The sequence below is a fragment of the Nycticebus coucang genome, chromosome 3 (assembly GCF_027406575.1).
Source record: "Nycticebus coucang isolate mNycCou1 chromosome 3, mNycCou1.pri, whole genome shotgun sequence".
In the NCBI taxonomy this organism is placed as follows: Eukaryota; Metazoa; Chordata; class Mammalia; order Primates; family Lorisidae; genus Nycticebus; species Nycticebus coucang.
In genome coordinates, this window is record NC_069782.1 from 70,878,893 (window position 1) to 70,893,046 (window position 14,154).

At 41.5% G+C, this 14,154-nt stretch overlaps 2 protein-coding genes across 2 annotated transcripts in view; one reads left to right on the top strand and one right to left on the bottom strand.

Moving 5' to 3' along the window:
- Window positions 1-14,154, top strand: part of LOC128581015 (uncharacterized) — a gene marked incomplete at its 5' end in the record, with an annotated part of 42,995 nt that overhangs the window by 17,243 nt on the left and 11,598 nt on the right. The window contains one exon of the mRNA XM_053583475.1: window positions 9,300-9,512. Coding sequence (XP_053439450.1) covers window positions 9,300-9,512 — 213 coding nt within the window. The remainder of the gene's footprint in view (window positions 1-9,299; window positions 9,513-14,154) is intronic.
- LOC128582345 (60S ribosomal protein L28-like) lies at window positions 9,200-9,675 on the bottom strand. Its single transcript, XM_053586189.1, has one exon. It carries the CDS (start codon window positions 9,645-9,647, stop codon window positions 9,237-9,239), a length of 411 nt encoding a protein of 136 aa, XP_053442164.1. The 5' UTR covers window positions 9,648-9,675; the 3' UTR covers window positions 9,200-9,236.

Below are 14,154 nucleotides of genomic sequence, written 5' to 3' on the forward strand. Positions count from 1 at the left end.
GCAACGAACCAGTGACTGACCTTAATAAAACAGCAATATGTGAACTCTCTCATCAAGAATTGGAAATAGCAGTTTTAAGGAAATTCAGTGATCTCCAAGATCACAAGGAAAAACAATTCAAAAGATTATCAGAGAGGGCCAGGTGCGATGGCTCACACCTATAATTCTACCGCTCTGGGAGGCCAAGGTGGGTGGATTGCCTGAGCCCAGAAGTTTGAGACCAGCCTGACCAAGAGTGAGACTCCATTTCTAAAAATATCCGGGCATTGTGGCCGGTGCCTGTAGTCCCAGCTACCTGGAAAGCTGAGGCAAGAGGATTACTTAAGCCCAAGATTTTGAAGTTGGTGTGAGCCATGACACCATGGCACTCTACCAAGGGCAACAAAGTGAGACTCTGTCTCTAACTAAATAAATAAATATTTATCAGAGAAATTTAACAAAGAGCTTGAAATAATAATAAATCAAACAGAAATCTTGAGACCGAGAAATACATTTGCTGAACTGAAAAATCCCTTAGAAGCTCTCAGCAGCAGACTGGATTAAGCAGAGGACAGAATCAGTGAGCTCAAAAACAAACAGTGTATTGGAAATACACTGTCAGAGAAGAAAATATTAAAAACGTGGAAATGAATGAAAAGATCAAATCTATGAATCATTAATGATCCAGGCCAGGGGTAGTGGCTCACACCTATAATCCTAGCACTCTGGGAGACCAAGATGGGAGGATCGCTTGAGCTCAGGAGTTTGAGACCAGCTTGAGCAAAAGCGAGATGCCTACCTCTACTAAAAATAGAAAAAATTAGCCAAGTGCTGTGGTGGGCACCTGTAATCCCAGCTACTTGGGAGGCGTAGGCAGGAGAACTGCTTCAACCTAGGAGTTTGAAGTTGCCATGATGTAGGCTAATGCCATGGCATTCTAGCCAGAGGCAACAGAATTAAGAAAAAATTACTCTAATTAGTAAAGCTAACCTTCAAATATGAAGAAGAGATGAAGTCTTTCCAGACACACAAAGGCTGAGAGAATTCACCATTATTGGACCTGTCTTACAAGAAATAAGAAGTGCTGGTGGTGCCTGTGGCTCAAAGGAGTAGGGCGCCAGTCCCATATACCAAAGGTGGCGGGTTCAAACCCAGCCCTGGCCAAAAACTGCAAAAAAAAAAAAAAAAGAAAGAAAGAAGAAGTACTAAAGGGGATTCTCCAATCTGAAAGAAAAGAAAACCTACTAATGTGCAAAAAGAAAAATATTTGAAGGTATAAAACCCATGAGTAAAATTAAGTACATAAAAAACCCATAGTAAAATTAAGTACCATAATTATGGTGTGCAAACCACTCATAAGTCTAGTATGAAACACGAAACACAAATCTATCAAAAATTTACAGCAAACTATTATGGGATAGGTGATGTAAACTGAGACAACACAAAATCTAAATGTGGTGGGGGGATGGAGTGTGTAGAAAAGGTTTTTATTTCTTTGTTTCTATTCTCTTTTATTGTGATTAGGTTTTATTTCTTTTTTTTTTTTTTTTTTTTTAGAGACAGAGTCTCACTTTATGGCCCTCGGTAGAGTGCCGTGGCCTCACACAGCTCACAGCAACCTCCAACTCCTGGGCTTAAGCTATTCTCTTGCCTCAGCCTCCCGAGTAGCTGGGACTACAGGCGCCCGCCACAACGCCCAGCTATTTTTTGGTTGCAGTTCAGCCGGGGCTGGGTTTGAACCCGCCACCCTCGGTATATGGGGCCAGTGCCTTACCAACTGAGCCACAGGCGCCGCCCCGGTTTTATTTGTTTTTTTTTTGGCCGGGGCTGGGTTTGAACCCGCCACCTACGGCATATGGGACCGGCACTCTACCCCTTTGAGCTACAGGCGCCGCCCAAGGTTTTATTTCTTTAAGATAACTTGTCATACTTCTAAGGTGGTTTTTCATGTAAACCTTATAGTAACCACAATGCAAAAACCTATAAGAAAGTCACTAAAAATAAAAAAAGCAACAAAGCTGTGCACTGAAGCATGAGTTTATAGTTCCAGCTACTTGAAAGGCTGAGGGGAATATCACTTATCCCAGAAGTTTGAGGCTGTAGTGTGCTGTGATCATGCCTGTAAATAGCTACTGCACTCCAGCCTGGGCAACATAGCAAGATCCTGTCTCTAAAAAAATTAATTAAATTAAATTAAAATATACTATCAGAGAAAATCACTTAACCACAAAGTAAGACAGTAAGAAGAGAACAGTTTAAAACAACCAGAAAAGAGCAGAATTAAATGAAATTAAAAATAAAAGAATTATATAATAGATCAATAAATCAAAAAGTTGGTTTTTTGAAAAAGTCAATAAAATAGATAAAGCTTTGGCTAACCTAACCAGGAAAAAAGAGTAAAACTCTAATCTCATCAATCAGAAATGACAAAGACGAAATAACAACAGACTTCTCAGAAATCAAAAAAATCAATGAATATTACAAGAAACTTTATTCTCAGAAATATGAAAATCTGAAGGAAATTGACCAATACTTGGAAGGACATCACCTTCCAAGACTTAGCCAGAATCAAGTGGAAATGTTGAACAGGCCCATATCAAGTTCAACCATACAAAACCTCCATAAAAAGAAAAGCCCGGGACCAGATGGCTTCACGTCAGAATTCTACCAAACCTTTAAAGAGGAACTAGTACCTATATTACTCAACCTGTTCCAAAATGTAGAAAAAGAAGGAAGACTACCCAACATGTTCTATGAAGCAAACATCACCCTGATCCCCAAACCAGGAAAAGACCCAACAAGAAAAGAAAATTAAAGACCAATATCACTAATGAATATAGATGCAAAAATATTCAACAAGATCCTAACAAACAGAATCCAGCAACACATCAAACAAATTATACAACATGACCAAGTCAGTTTTATCCCACGGTCTCAAGGCTGGTTCAATATCTATAAATCTATAAGTATAATTCAGCACATAAACAAATTAAAAAACAAAGACCATATGATTCTCTCAATTGATGCAGAAAAAGCTTTTGATAATATACCACATACCTTCATGATCAGAACACTTAAGAAAATTGGTATAGAAGGGACATTTCTTAAACTGATAGAGACCATCTACAGCAAACCCACAGCCAATATCGTATTGAATGGAGTTAAATGGAAATCATTTCCACTCAGATCAGGAACCAGACAAGGCTGCCCATTGTCTCCACTGCTCTTTAACATTGTAATGGAAGTTTTAGCCACCGCAATTAGGGAAGAAAAGGCGATCAAGGGTATCCATATAGGGTCAGAAGAGATCAAACTTTCGCTCTTCACAGATGATATGATTGTATTATCTGGAAAACACCAGTGATTCTACTACAAAACTCTTAGAAGTGATCAAGGAATACAGTAGCGTCTCAGGTTACAAAATCAACATTCATAAATCGGTAGCCTTTATACATAACAACAATAGTCAAGCTGAAAAAACAGTTAAGGACTCTATTCCATTCACAGTAGTACCAAAGAAGATGAAATATTTGGGAGTTTATCTAACAAAGGACGTGAAAGCTCTCTACGAAGAGAACTATGAAACTCTAAGAAAAGAAATTGCTGAAAATGTTAACAAATGGAAAAACATACCATGCTCATGGCTGGGAAAAATCAACATTGTTAAAATGTCCATACTACCCAAAGCAATATACAATTTTAATGCAATCCCTATTAAAGCTCCATATCATACTTTAAAGATCTTGAAAAAATAATACTTCTTTTTATATGGAATCAGAAAAAACCTCGAATAGCCAAGACACTACTCAGAAATAAAAACAAAGCAGGAGGAATCATGCCACCAGACCTCAGACTATACTATAAATCAATAGTGATCAAAACAGCATGGTACTGGCACAAAAACAGAGAAGTAGATGTCTGGGACAGAATAGAGAACCAAGAGATGAATCCAGCTACTTACCGTTATTTGATCTTTGACAAGCCAATTAAAAACATTCAGTGGGGGAAAGATTCCCTATTTAACAAATGGTGCTGGGTGAACTGGCTGGCAACCTGTAGAAGACTGAAACTGGACCCACACCTTTCACCATTAACTAAGATAGACTCTCACTGGATTAAAGATTTAAACTTAAGACATGAAACTATAAAAATACTTGAAGAGAGTGCAGGGAAAACCCTTGAAGAAATCAGTCTGGGTGAGTATTTTATGAGGAGGACACCCCGGGCAATTGAAGCAGCTTCAAAAATACACTACTGGGACCTGATCAAACTAAAAAGCTTCTGCACAGCCAAGAACACAGTAAGTAAAGCAAGCAGACAGCCCTCAGAATGGGACAAGATATTTGCAGGTTATGTCTCCGACAAAGGTTTAAAAACCAGAATCCACAGAGAACTCAAATGTATTAGCGAGAAAAGAACAAGTGATCCCATCGCAGCCTGGGCAAGGGACTTGAAGAGAAACTTCTCTGAAGAAGACAGGCACGCGGCCTACAGACATAAAAAAATGCTGATCATCTTTAATCATCAGAGAAATGCAAATCAAAACTACTTTGAGATATCATCTAACTCCAGTAAGATTAGCCCATATCACAAAATCCCAAGACCAGAGATGTTGGCGTGGATGTGGAGAAAAGGGAACACTTCTACACTGCTGGTGGGAATGCAAATTAATACATTCCTTTTGGAAAGATGTTGGGAGAACACTTAGAGATCTAAAAATAGATTTGCCATGCAATCCTATAATTCCTCTACTAGGCATATACCCGGAAGACCAAAAATTACATTATAACAAAGATATTTGTACCAGAATGTTTGTTGCAGCCCAATTCATAATTGCTAAGTCATGGAAAAAGCCCCAGTGCCCATCGATCCACAAATGGATTAATAAATTGTGGTATATGTACACCATGGAATATTATGCAGCCTTAAAGAAAGATGGAGACTTTACCTCTTTCATGTTTACATGGATGGAGCTGGAACATATTCTTCTTAGTAAAGTATCTTAAGAATGGAAGAAAAAGTATCCAATGTACTCAGCCCTACTATGAAACTTATTTATGGCTTTCACATGAAAGCTATAACCCAGTTATAACCTAAGAATAGGGGGAAGGGGGAAAGGTAGAGGAGGGGTGGAGGGGGGTGGAGGGAGGGTGATTGGTGGGATTACACCTGCGGTACATCGTACAAGGGTATATGTGAAACTTAGTAAATGTAGAATGTAAATGTCTTAACAAAATAACTAAGAAAATGCCAGGAAGGCTATGTTAACCCGTGTGATAAAAATCTGTCAAATGGTCTATAAAACCAGTGTATGGTGCCCCATGATCACATTAATGTGCACAGCTATGATTTAATAATAATAAATTAATTAATTAAACAACCAGGAAAGAAGTAAAAAGAAAGAAAGAAAGAAAAGCAGTAGTAAGTCTTTACTTACCAGTAATAATACCAAATGTAAATGGACCCAGTTCTCCAATTAAGAAGCTTAACGTGAATAAAGAAACAAAACCTAATCATTTGCTACCAACAAGAAATTCACTTCACCTATAAAGACACACACAGACTGAAAGTGGATGGGTAAAAAAGGATATTCTATGTAACTGGAAATCAATTAAAGTGCAGGAATAGCTATATTTATATCAGATCAAATAAGCTACAAATCAAAGACTGTAAAAAGAGACAAAGAAAGTCACCATATAAGGATAAGGGGTCAATCAGCAACAGGATGCAACAATTATAAATATCCATGCATCTAAAACTGGAGTTCCCAGGTATATAAAGCAAACATTAATAGATCTAAAGAGAGAGATAGACTGCAGTACAATAATATCAGACTTTAATACCTCACTCTCAATGACAGACAGATCATCCAGACAAAAAAATTCAGCAAAGAAATAGTGGAGTTAAACTACATACTAGATCAAAAAGGCCTAACTGATATGTGCAGAACATTTCACCCAACTGCTGCAAGATACACATTCTTTTCATTAGCACATGGAGTAGTCTCCAGAATAGACTGTATCTTAGGCCACAAAATAAGTCTCAATAAATTCAAAAAAGGAGAAATGATATCAAGTATCTTTTCTAACCATAATGAAATAAAATTAGAAATTAATGACAATAAGAACCTCAGAAAATACACAAACACATGGAAATTTAAAACCATGCTAATGAACAGCTAATGAGTCAATTAAAAAACTAAGAAGGAAAGTAACTTGCTAAAATCAATGAAAATGGAAATACAACACCAAAATCTATGGGATACAGTAAAAGCAGTATTAATAAGACAGTTTATGGCAATATACTCCAATATCAAAAAAATAGAAAGACTTCAAATAAAAAACCTAAAAATACACTTCAAGGAACTAGAAATGCAAGAATAAGCCAACTCCAAAATTAGTAAATGAAAAGAAATAATAAATAACAGAGTAGAAGTAAATGAAATTGAGACTAGAAGCTAATAAAGACGATCAACGAAGTGAAAAGTTGGTTCTTTGAAAAAACAAACAATATATAGACAAACCTTTAGCTAAACTAAGAAAAAAAGAGAGAAGACCTGAATAAATAATATCAGAAACAAAAAAAAAAGAGAGAAATAACAACTGAAACACAAAAACACAAGGAATTATCAGAGACTATTATGAACAACTATATATCAACAAGTTGGAAAACCTAGAAGAAAAAGATAATTTTGCATGCATATACAACCTACCAAGATTGAACCCTGAAGAAATAGAAAACTTTGACAAATCAAAATTAAGTCATGAGGACGGCGCCTGTGACTCAGTGAGTAGTGCACCGGCCCCATATGCCGAGGGTGGCGGGTTCAAACCCAGCCCCTGCCAAACTGCAACAAAAAAATAGCTGGGCATTGTGGCAGGTGCCTGTAGTCCCAGCTGCTCGGGAGGCTGAAGCAAGAGAATCGTGTAAGCCCAAGAGTTAGAGGTTGCTGTGATGGTACAGCAACTCTACCCGAGGGTGGTACAGTGAGACTGTGTCTCTACAAAAAAAAAAAGAATTTTGGAACTCTTTTCCTAGAATTGCCATCAAAGCTGTCATCATACAAGGCCTGACAATTAAGTTCATGAACTCGTCCTAGAAAAAGTGCTATATATCTTGTTGCTGAATATCAGTATGGTCACCTTCAAAGTACTTGCCATTTGGTGGCCATAGAAATTTGCAGATTCAATGCAATCCCTATCACAATACCAATAACATTCTTCACAAAAACAGAAAAAAGCAATCCTAAAGTTTATATGAAAACACAAAAGATGCCAAATACCCAAAGAAATCTTGAGGAAAAAGAAAAAAAACTAATGTTTCACATTACCTGACTTCAAAATATACTACAAGCCTATAGTAACCAAATCAGCATGATATTGGCATAAAAACAGACACATTGGCCAATGGAACAGAATATAGAATCCAGATATAAATCCACACACTTACAGCCAACTTATTTTCAACAAAGGCACCAAGAATATACAATGGTGAAAGGACAGCCTCTTTAATATGTAGTGCTGAGAAAACTGGTTAACCATATGCAGAAAATGAAACTAGACCCCTATCTCTCACCATAATAAAATAAAATCAAAATGGATTAAAACTTAAATATAACCTGAAACTATGAAAATACTACAAGAAAACATTGAGGAAAAACTCTATGATGTTGGTCTGGGCAAAAAAAAAAAAAAATGTGTAACAACTCAAAAGTGTGGGTGGACATGTGGGTATGTAAGGGAAGAGTCATATCTTAATGTGCTTGCATTACTAGAAATAATGATTTATGGCTTGGCGCCTGTAGCTCAGCAGCTAGGGCACCAGCCACATACACCAGATCTGGCAGGTTCGAATCCAGCCTAGGCCTACCAAACAACAATGACTACTACAATCAAAAGATAGCTGGGCACTGGGGTGGGCACCTGTAGTCCCAGCTACTTGGGAGACTGAGGCAAGAGAATTGCTTAAGCCCAAGAGTTTGAGGTTGCTGTGGGCTGTGACACCATGGCACTCTACCCAGAGTGACATAGTAAGACTGTCTCAAACAAACAAACAAAAAAGATTTAATAAGCTTAAAAAGAGTATTCAATTGTTTATTATAAGTAGGCTAGGAATTGAATTAAGAAATGATTGCAGATGATAGGCAAAAGGGAACAGACAGGAGAGAAGTGGATTAGAGAAACCCAAAATCTGTTGTAAATCGATAGCCTGAAAGCTTGGCGTTTTCAAGCTAACTGTGTTGCTGGACCTTCACCCCTTCCCCACTGCAACTCAGCTCAGAGGTCACTGAGAGACAAGGCTTGCCACGGGTGAGGCTGCCCTCTCAGGAAGAGTTAGTGCGTTTGGGGAGTTAGCGAGCCAATGCTGAATTTGCTTGGAAACCAAGTGAGTGTCTAAACCTTGTTAAGAGAGAAAAGATCGGGCGGTGCTCAAAGGAGTAGGGCACTGGCACCATATACCAGAGGTGGTGGGTTCAAATCCAGCCCTGGCCAAAAATTGCAAAAAAAAGAAAGATAAGGAGAAAAATATCTTCTTTCTTCTGTCATCTCAGAAGTGCCAGCTTGTCTGAGCACAAGGCTTCTCATGGGTTAATTGCCACTCCTGAGATTTGTGTGCCTGCTAAATTGGTGTTTGCTTTGACATTCTGCTCCTGGACCGTGTTCCCTGTCCCATGTCTGTTTCTGTTAAGATCATAAATATCTTGTAGTAATAATAGTAAGAGATAAATCAGTCTAATTAACATAGTTAGCTAAAGAAATAGTTTGGTTAGAAACTGCAAGCCCGGGGCGGCGCCCGTGGCTCAGTGAGTAGGGCGCCGGCCCCATATACCGAGGGTGGCGGGTTCAAACCCGGCCCCGGCTAAACTGCAACCAAAAAATAGCCGGGCGTTGTGGCGGGTGCCTGTAGTCCCAGCTACTCCGGAGGCTGAGGCAGGAGAATCGCTTAAGCCCAAGAGTTGGAGGTTGCTGTGAGCTGTGTGAGGCCACGGCACTCTACCGAGGGCAATAAAGTTAAACTCTGTCTCTACAAAAAAAAAAAAAAAAGAAAGAAACTGCAAGCCCAGCAAGAACCATGACGTAAGACTTTAGCCTTCCCTCATTAGATTGATGATTAAAACAGTGATGTGTGTAATAAAAATGGAGCTGGCCTGGAGTGAGGGGCTGCCAACAGTCCTCATGCTTGAAGATGGACAGATTCCCAGCGCAGCTCTTTTTTTAAGAAGTCAGCAGACTCTTTGTTACTGTGAGGGACAGAGCTCAGGGGCTCTTGGTGTGTCTTATGTGCTTCCTCTTCACCATCACAGGCTTCTGGCTGCGCAGGACGGCGCTGGCCCTGCGGATGGCAGCCATGCGCAGGTCCGGCCGGTACTTGTTCTTTCGGATCATGTGCGGGATGCTGCTCAGGGTGGCCCGGGCATTCTTGATGGTGGTCCGCACGTAGGAGGTGGCAGGCCTCCGCTGGCCAGATCTCTGCTTCATGACCACCACGACCCCTTTGCAGTCAGCGGCCTGCTCAACGCCCACAGTCTTGCGGTGAATTAGTCCGTTGTAGCGGAAGGAGTTGCGGGCCTTCAGATTATTGGGCTCGGTGCTGTATGTCTGTTTATTCCGCTTGATCAGGAAGCTGGAGCAGTTCCGCACCGCCATCCACCGCAGGTGCGCAGACATGGCGGCGGCCGGAGACGGAAAGAGCCCCAGCCCAGCTCTTTAAAAAAACTTTCTCTTGGGCGGCGCCTGTGGCTCAGTCGGTAGGGCGCCGGCCCCATATACCGAGGGTGGCGGGTTCAAACCCAGCCCCGGCTGAACTGCAACCAAAAAATAGCCGGGCGTTGTGGCGGGCGCCTGTAGTCCCAGCTACTCGGGAGGCTGAGGCAAGAGAATCGTGTAAGCCCAAGAGTTAGAGGTTGCTGTGAGCTGTGTGACGCCATGGCACTCTACTGAGGGTGATAAAGTGAGACTCTGTCTCTACAAAAAAACAAAACTTTCTCTTGGAGCGGCGCCTGTGGCTCAGTGAGTAGGGCGCCGGCCCCATATGCCGAGGGTGGAGGGTTCAAACCCAGCCCCGGCCAAACTGCAACAAAAAAATAGCCGGGCGTTGTGGCGGGCGCCTGTAGTCCCAGCTATTCAGGAGGCTGAGGCAAGAGAATCGCTTAAGCCCAGGAGTTGGAGGTTGCTGTGAGCTGTGTGAGGCCACGGCACTCTACCGAGGGCCATAAAGTGAGACTCTGTCTCTACAAAAAAAAAAAAGAAACTTTCTCTTTGTGTCTTGACATTTCATTTTTCCGCATCCTCTCATCTCTGCCGGTCACTGGGAAAGAACTCACAGTGTAGTTTGAGGCTGGTCCCCAACACAAACGCACAGGCAACTAAAGCAAAAATAGACAGCTGAGATTACATCAAGCTACAAAGCTTCAGTACAGCAAAGGAAACAATGAACAAAATGAAGAAGCAACCTGCAGAATGGGAGAAAATATTTCCAAACTGTTCAATTGACAAGGAATTAATAACCAGAATATATAAGGAGCTCAAATAACTTAATAGCAAAATAAACCCAAACAACCCAATTAAAAATGTGGCAAAGTAGCTGCGCACGATGGCTCATGCCTTCAGTCTCAGCACTTTGTGAGACCAAGGCAGAAGGATCTCTTGAAGCCAGTAGTTTGAGAGCAGTGTGGACAACAAGCCAGATTCCATCTCTATTAAAAAAAAAAAAAAAGCCAGGTATTGTAGTACACACCTGTAGTCCCAGCTACCCTGAAGGCTGAGGTGAGAGCATTACTTGAGCTCAGCCTGGGCAACAGAGAGAAATTCCGGCTCTAAAGAGTGGGGGAGAGGGGATTTCTCAGAAGAAGACATACAAATGACCAACAGGTATATGAAAAAGTGCTCAAAATCATAATCATCAGAGAAATTCTAATCAAAACCACAATAAAATATCTTCTCACTCCAGTTAAAGTGGTTTTATCATTCAGGCCTGGTGTCTCATGCTTGTTATCCTAGTACTTTGGGAGACCAAGGTGGGAGGATTGCTTAAGGCCAGGAGTTTAAGGCTATCCTGATCAATGGTGAGATTTCATCTCTATAAATAAAAAATAAATAAATAAAACCGCTTTTATCAAAAAGGGAATAACAAAGGCTAGTGAGGATGTGAAGAAGGTGAACCCTATACATTGTTAGTGGGAATGTAAATAAGTTCAACCTCTATGAAAACTATACGGAGATTCCTCAAAAAATTAAAAATTGGCTGGGCACAGTGGCTCACACCTGCAATCCCAGCACTCTGGGATGCTGAGGTGGATGGATTGCTTGAGCTCAGGAGTTCAAGACCCCTACTTCTACTACAAATAGAAAAAAAAATAACCGAGTGTTGTGGTGGGCACCTGTGGTCCCGGCTACTTGGGAGGCTCAGAAGGAGTGATCTTAAGAGGAGTACTTAAGCCCATGAGTTTGAGGTCGCAGTAAGCTATGACACCATGGCACTTTACCCAGGGCGACAGAGTGAGATTCTGCCTCAAAACAAAACAAAATAATAAAAACCCACTAAAAATAGAATTACCATATTATCCACCAATTCTACTAACAGTTATATATACAAAAGAAATGAAATCAATATATAAAATTGATAATCTGCATTCCTATGTTTATTGAAGCACCATTCACAATAGCCAAGATATGGAATCAGCCTGAGTGCTCACTGATGGATGAATAGGAAAAGAACATGAGGTATATATATATACACAATGGAATATTATTTGGCCATTAGAAAAAGAATGAAATCCTGTCATTTGCAGAAACATGGATGGAGCTGGATGTCATTATGTTAAGTGAAATAGCCAAACAGAGAAAGACAAATGTTTCATGTTTTCTTTCACTTATATCTGGGAGCTAAAAAAGTGATCTCCTGAAGACAGAAAGTACATCAGTGGTTACCAGAGTCTGAAAAGGGCAGAAGGGAGAGGGACATGAAGGGAAGTTGACTGATGGATGCAAATATACAGTTTGACAGAAGAAATAAGACTTAGTGTTTTGAAGAGGTTTTGGAATTTTCTATGTAAGACATGGTTTTGTTCCTTCCATTCATAACTGTTTGCCTTTATTTCTTTTTTTTTTTTTTTTTTTTGTAGAGACAGAGTCTCACTTTATGGCCCTCGGTAGAGTGCCGTGGCGTCACACAGCTCACAGCAACCTCCAACTCCTGGGCTTAAGCGATTCTCCTGCCTCAGCCTCCCGAGTAGCTGGGACTACAGGTGCCCGCCACAACGCCCAGCTATTTTTTTTTTTTTTTGGTTGCAGTTCATCCGGGGCCCGGTTTGAACCCGCCACCCTTGGCATATGGGGCCGGCACCCTACCGACTGAGCCACAGGAGCCGCCCTTGCCTTTATTTCTTTTTCAAGAATTCTTATGCACCATTGAATAGGAGTTATGTCTGTACATCATACTATTCTTACTCCTGATGGATTTTCCTTTTGCTTTACATTATTACATTTGTAAGGGTAGCACTCCATCTATGCACTGCTTGCTTTTTGTAAATTTTGAAGATTAATGACTGTATGAAAATTTTGTTTTTCCTGACCACCAAAGTAATATATCCTCTGTAGAAAACAGGCAAATACTAGAAAGTGTGCATAAAACCATTCACTGAATCATTCATGGTGGATTCGCCAGTCTACCATGTCAGAGGCAACCACCCGCCAGCATTTTGTGGTTTCCTCTGTTCTGTGCTGTCTAGTGTTTGGTGTGTGAGTTGTACTCTGCTCTGAAGTTTGCAGGGGCCCCGTTCATTTAGGATTGTGCTTCTCAACCAGAGATGATCACTAGGGGAACATCTGCAGTGTCTGGGGACATTTTGGTATGTCACAAGTTTTGGGTGGTTTTGTTTTGTTTTCTGAGACTGAGTCCCACTTTGTTGCCCTCTGTAGAGGGCAGTGGCATCACAGCTCACAGCAACCTCAACATCTTGGGGTTAAGCAATTTTCTTGTCTCAATCTCCCAAGTAGCTGGGACTGCAGGTGCCTGCCACAACACCCAGCTTTTTTCTTTTTTTTTTTTTTCCTTTTTTTGTAGAGACAGAGTCTCACTTTATCACCCTTGGTAGAGTGCGGTGGCTCACACAGCTCACAGCAACCTCCAACTCCTAGGCTTAGGTGATTCTCTTGCCTCAGCCTCCCAAGTAGCTGGGACTACAGGCGCCCGCCACAACGCCCGGCTATTTTTTTGTTGCAGTTTGGCCGGGGCCGAGTTTGAACCCACCACCCTCGGCATGTGGGGCCGGCGCCCTACCCGCTGAGCCACAGGCGCCGCCCCTTTTTTCTTTTTTTTTTGAGACAAGGTCTCGCTCTGGGTCAGGCTAGTCTTCAAACCTGCGAGCTCAGGCAATCCACCCACCTTGTCCTCCCAGAGTGCTGGGATTACAGATGTGAGCCACCCCATCTGGCCTTTTGGGTGGTTTGAGGGAGGCAACTGGCATCCAATGAGTCAGCCCAGGGATGCTGCATAAAATCCTATCACACGCAGGACAACACTTTCCTACCAACAGTGAAGAATGATCCAGACCCTAGATATGCACAGCACTTACCTTTGGCACTCCTGATTTGAGGTAACTCCAACTGAGCAAAGTCAGAACTCTCCATTTTAGAGACAGTATGTGGCCTACAGGAGTAATAGGAGACTGTGTTGGAACCCCTAATCTGCCCCAAGTACACTGAAGCAGGCTGGGGAGAACAGACCAGAAGGAAGAGATTACAGAGATGGATCAAAGCCTGATGTCTCTTTTCCTGAAATTATCTGCGAGCTCCCCACCCCAGGTCAGGCATGAGAGGATGACAGATTATTCTGAGGCATCAAACAAAAGGAAAAAGGAGTCCTGGTTCCATGTGATCAATGTGGTCTTTATTCCACCTGCGTGCAGATGAGGTGAAATCCCCAACCGGGAAAGAATTCCACACATGGGCTATGGTGGATGGGGATTTAAAGGGTCAGGGGAGCAGGGATTGGCGCATTCATTATTTCCTGGGTGGGACATGCACTTGATTCTTCCTGGGCGGGTCAGTTCTACCTGAGCAGGTCAGTACATGTGACTCTATCAAGGCATCCCTAGACTAGGGGGTAGTTTGTTGCCCCACCACCTGTAAACTCACTCCTCAGAGACGTTCCCTCCCACATTGAGCTGGAAAC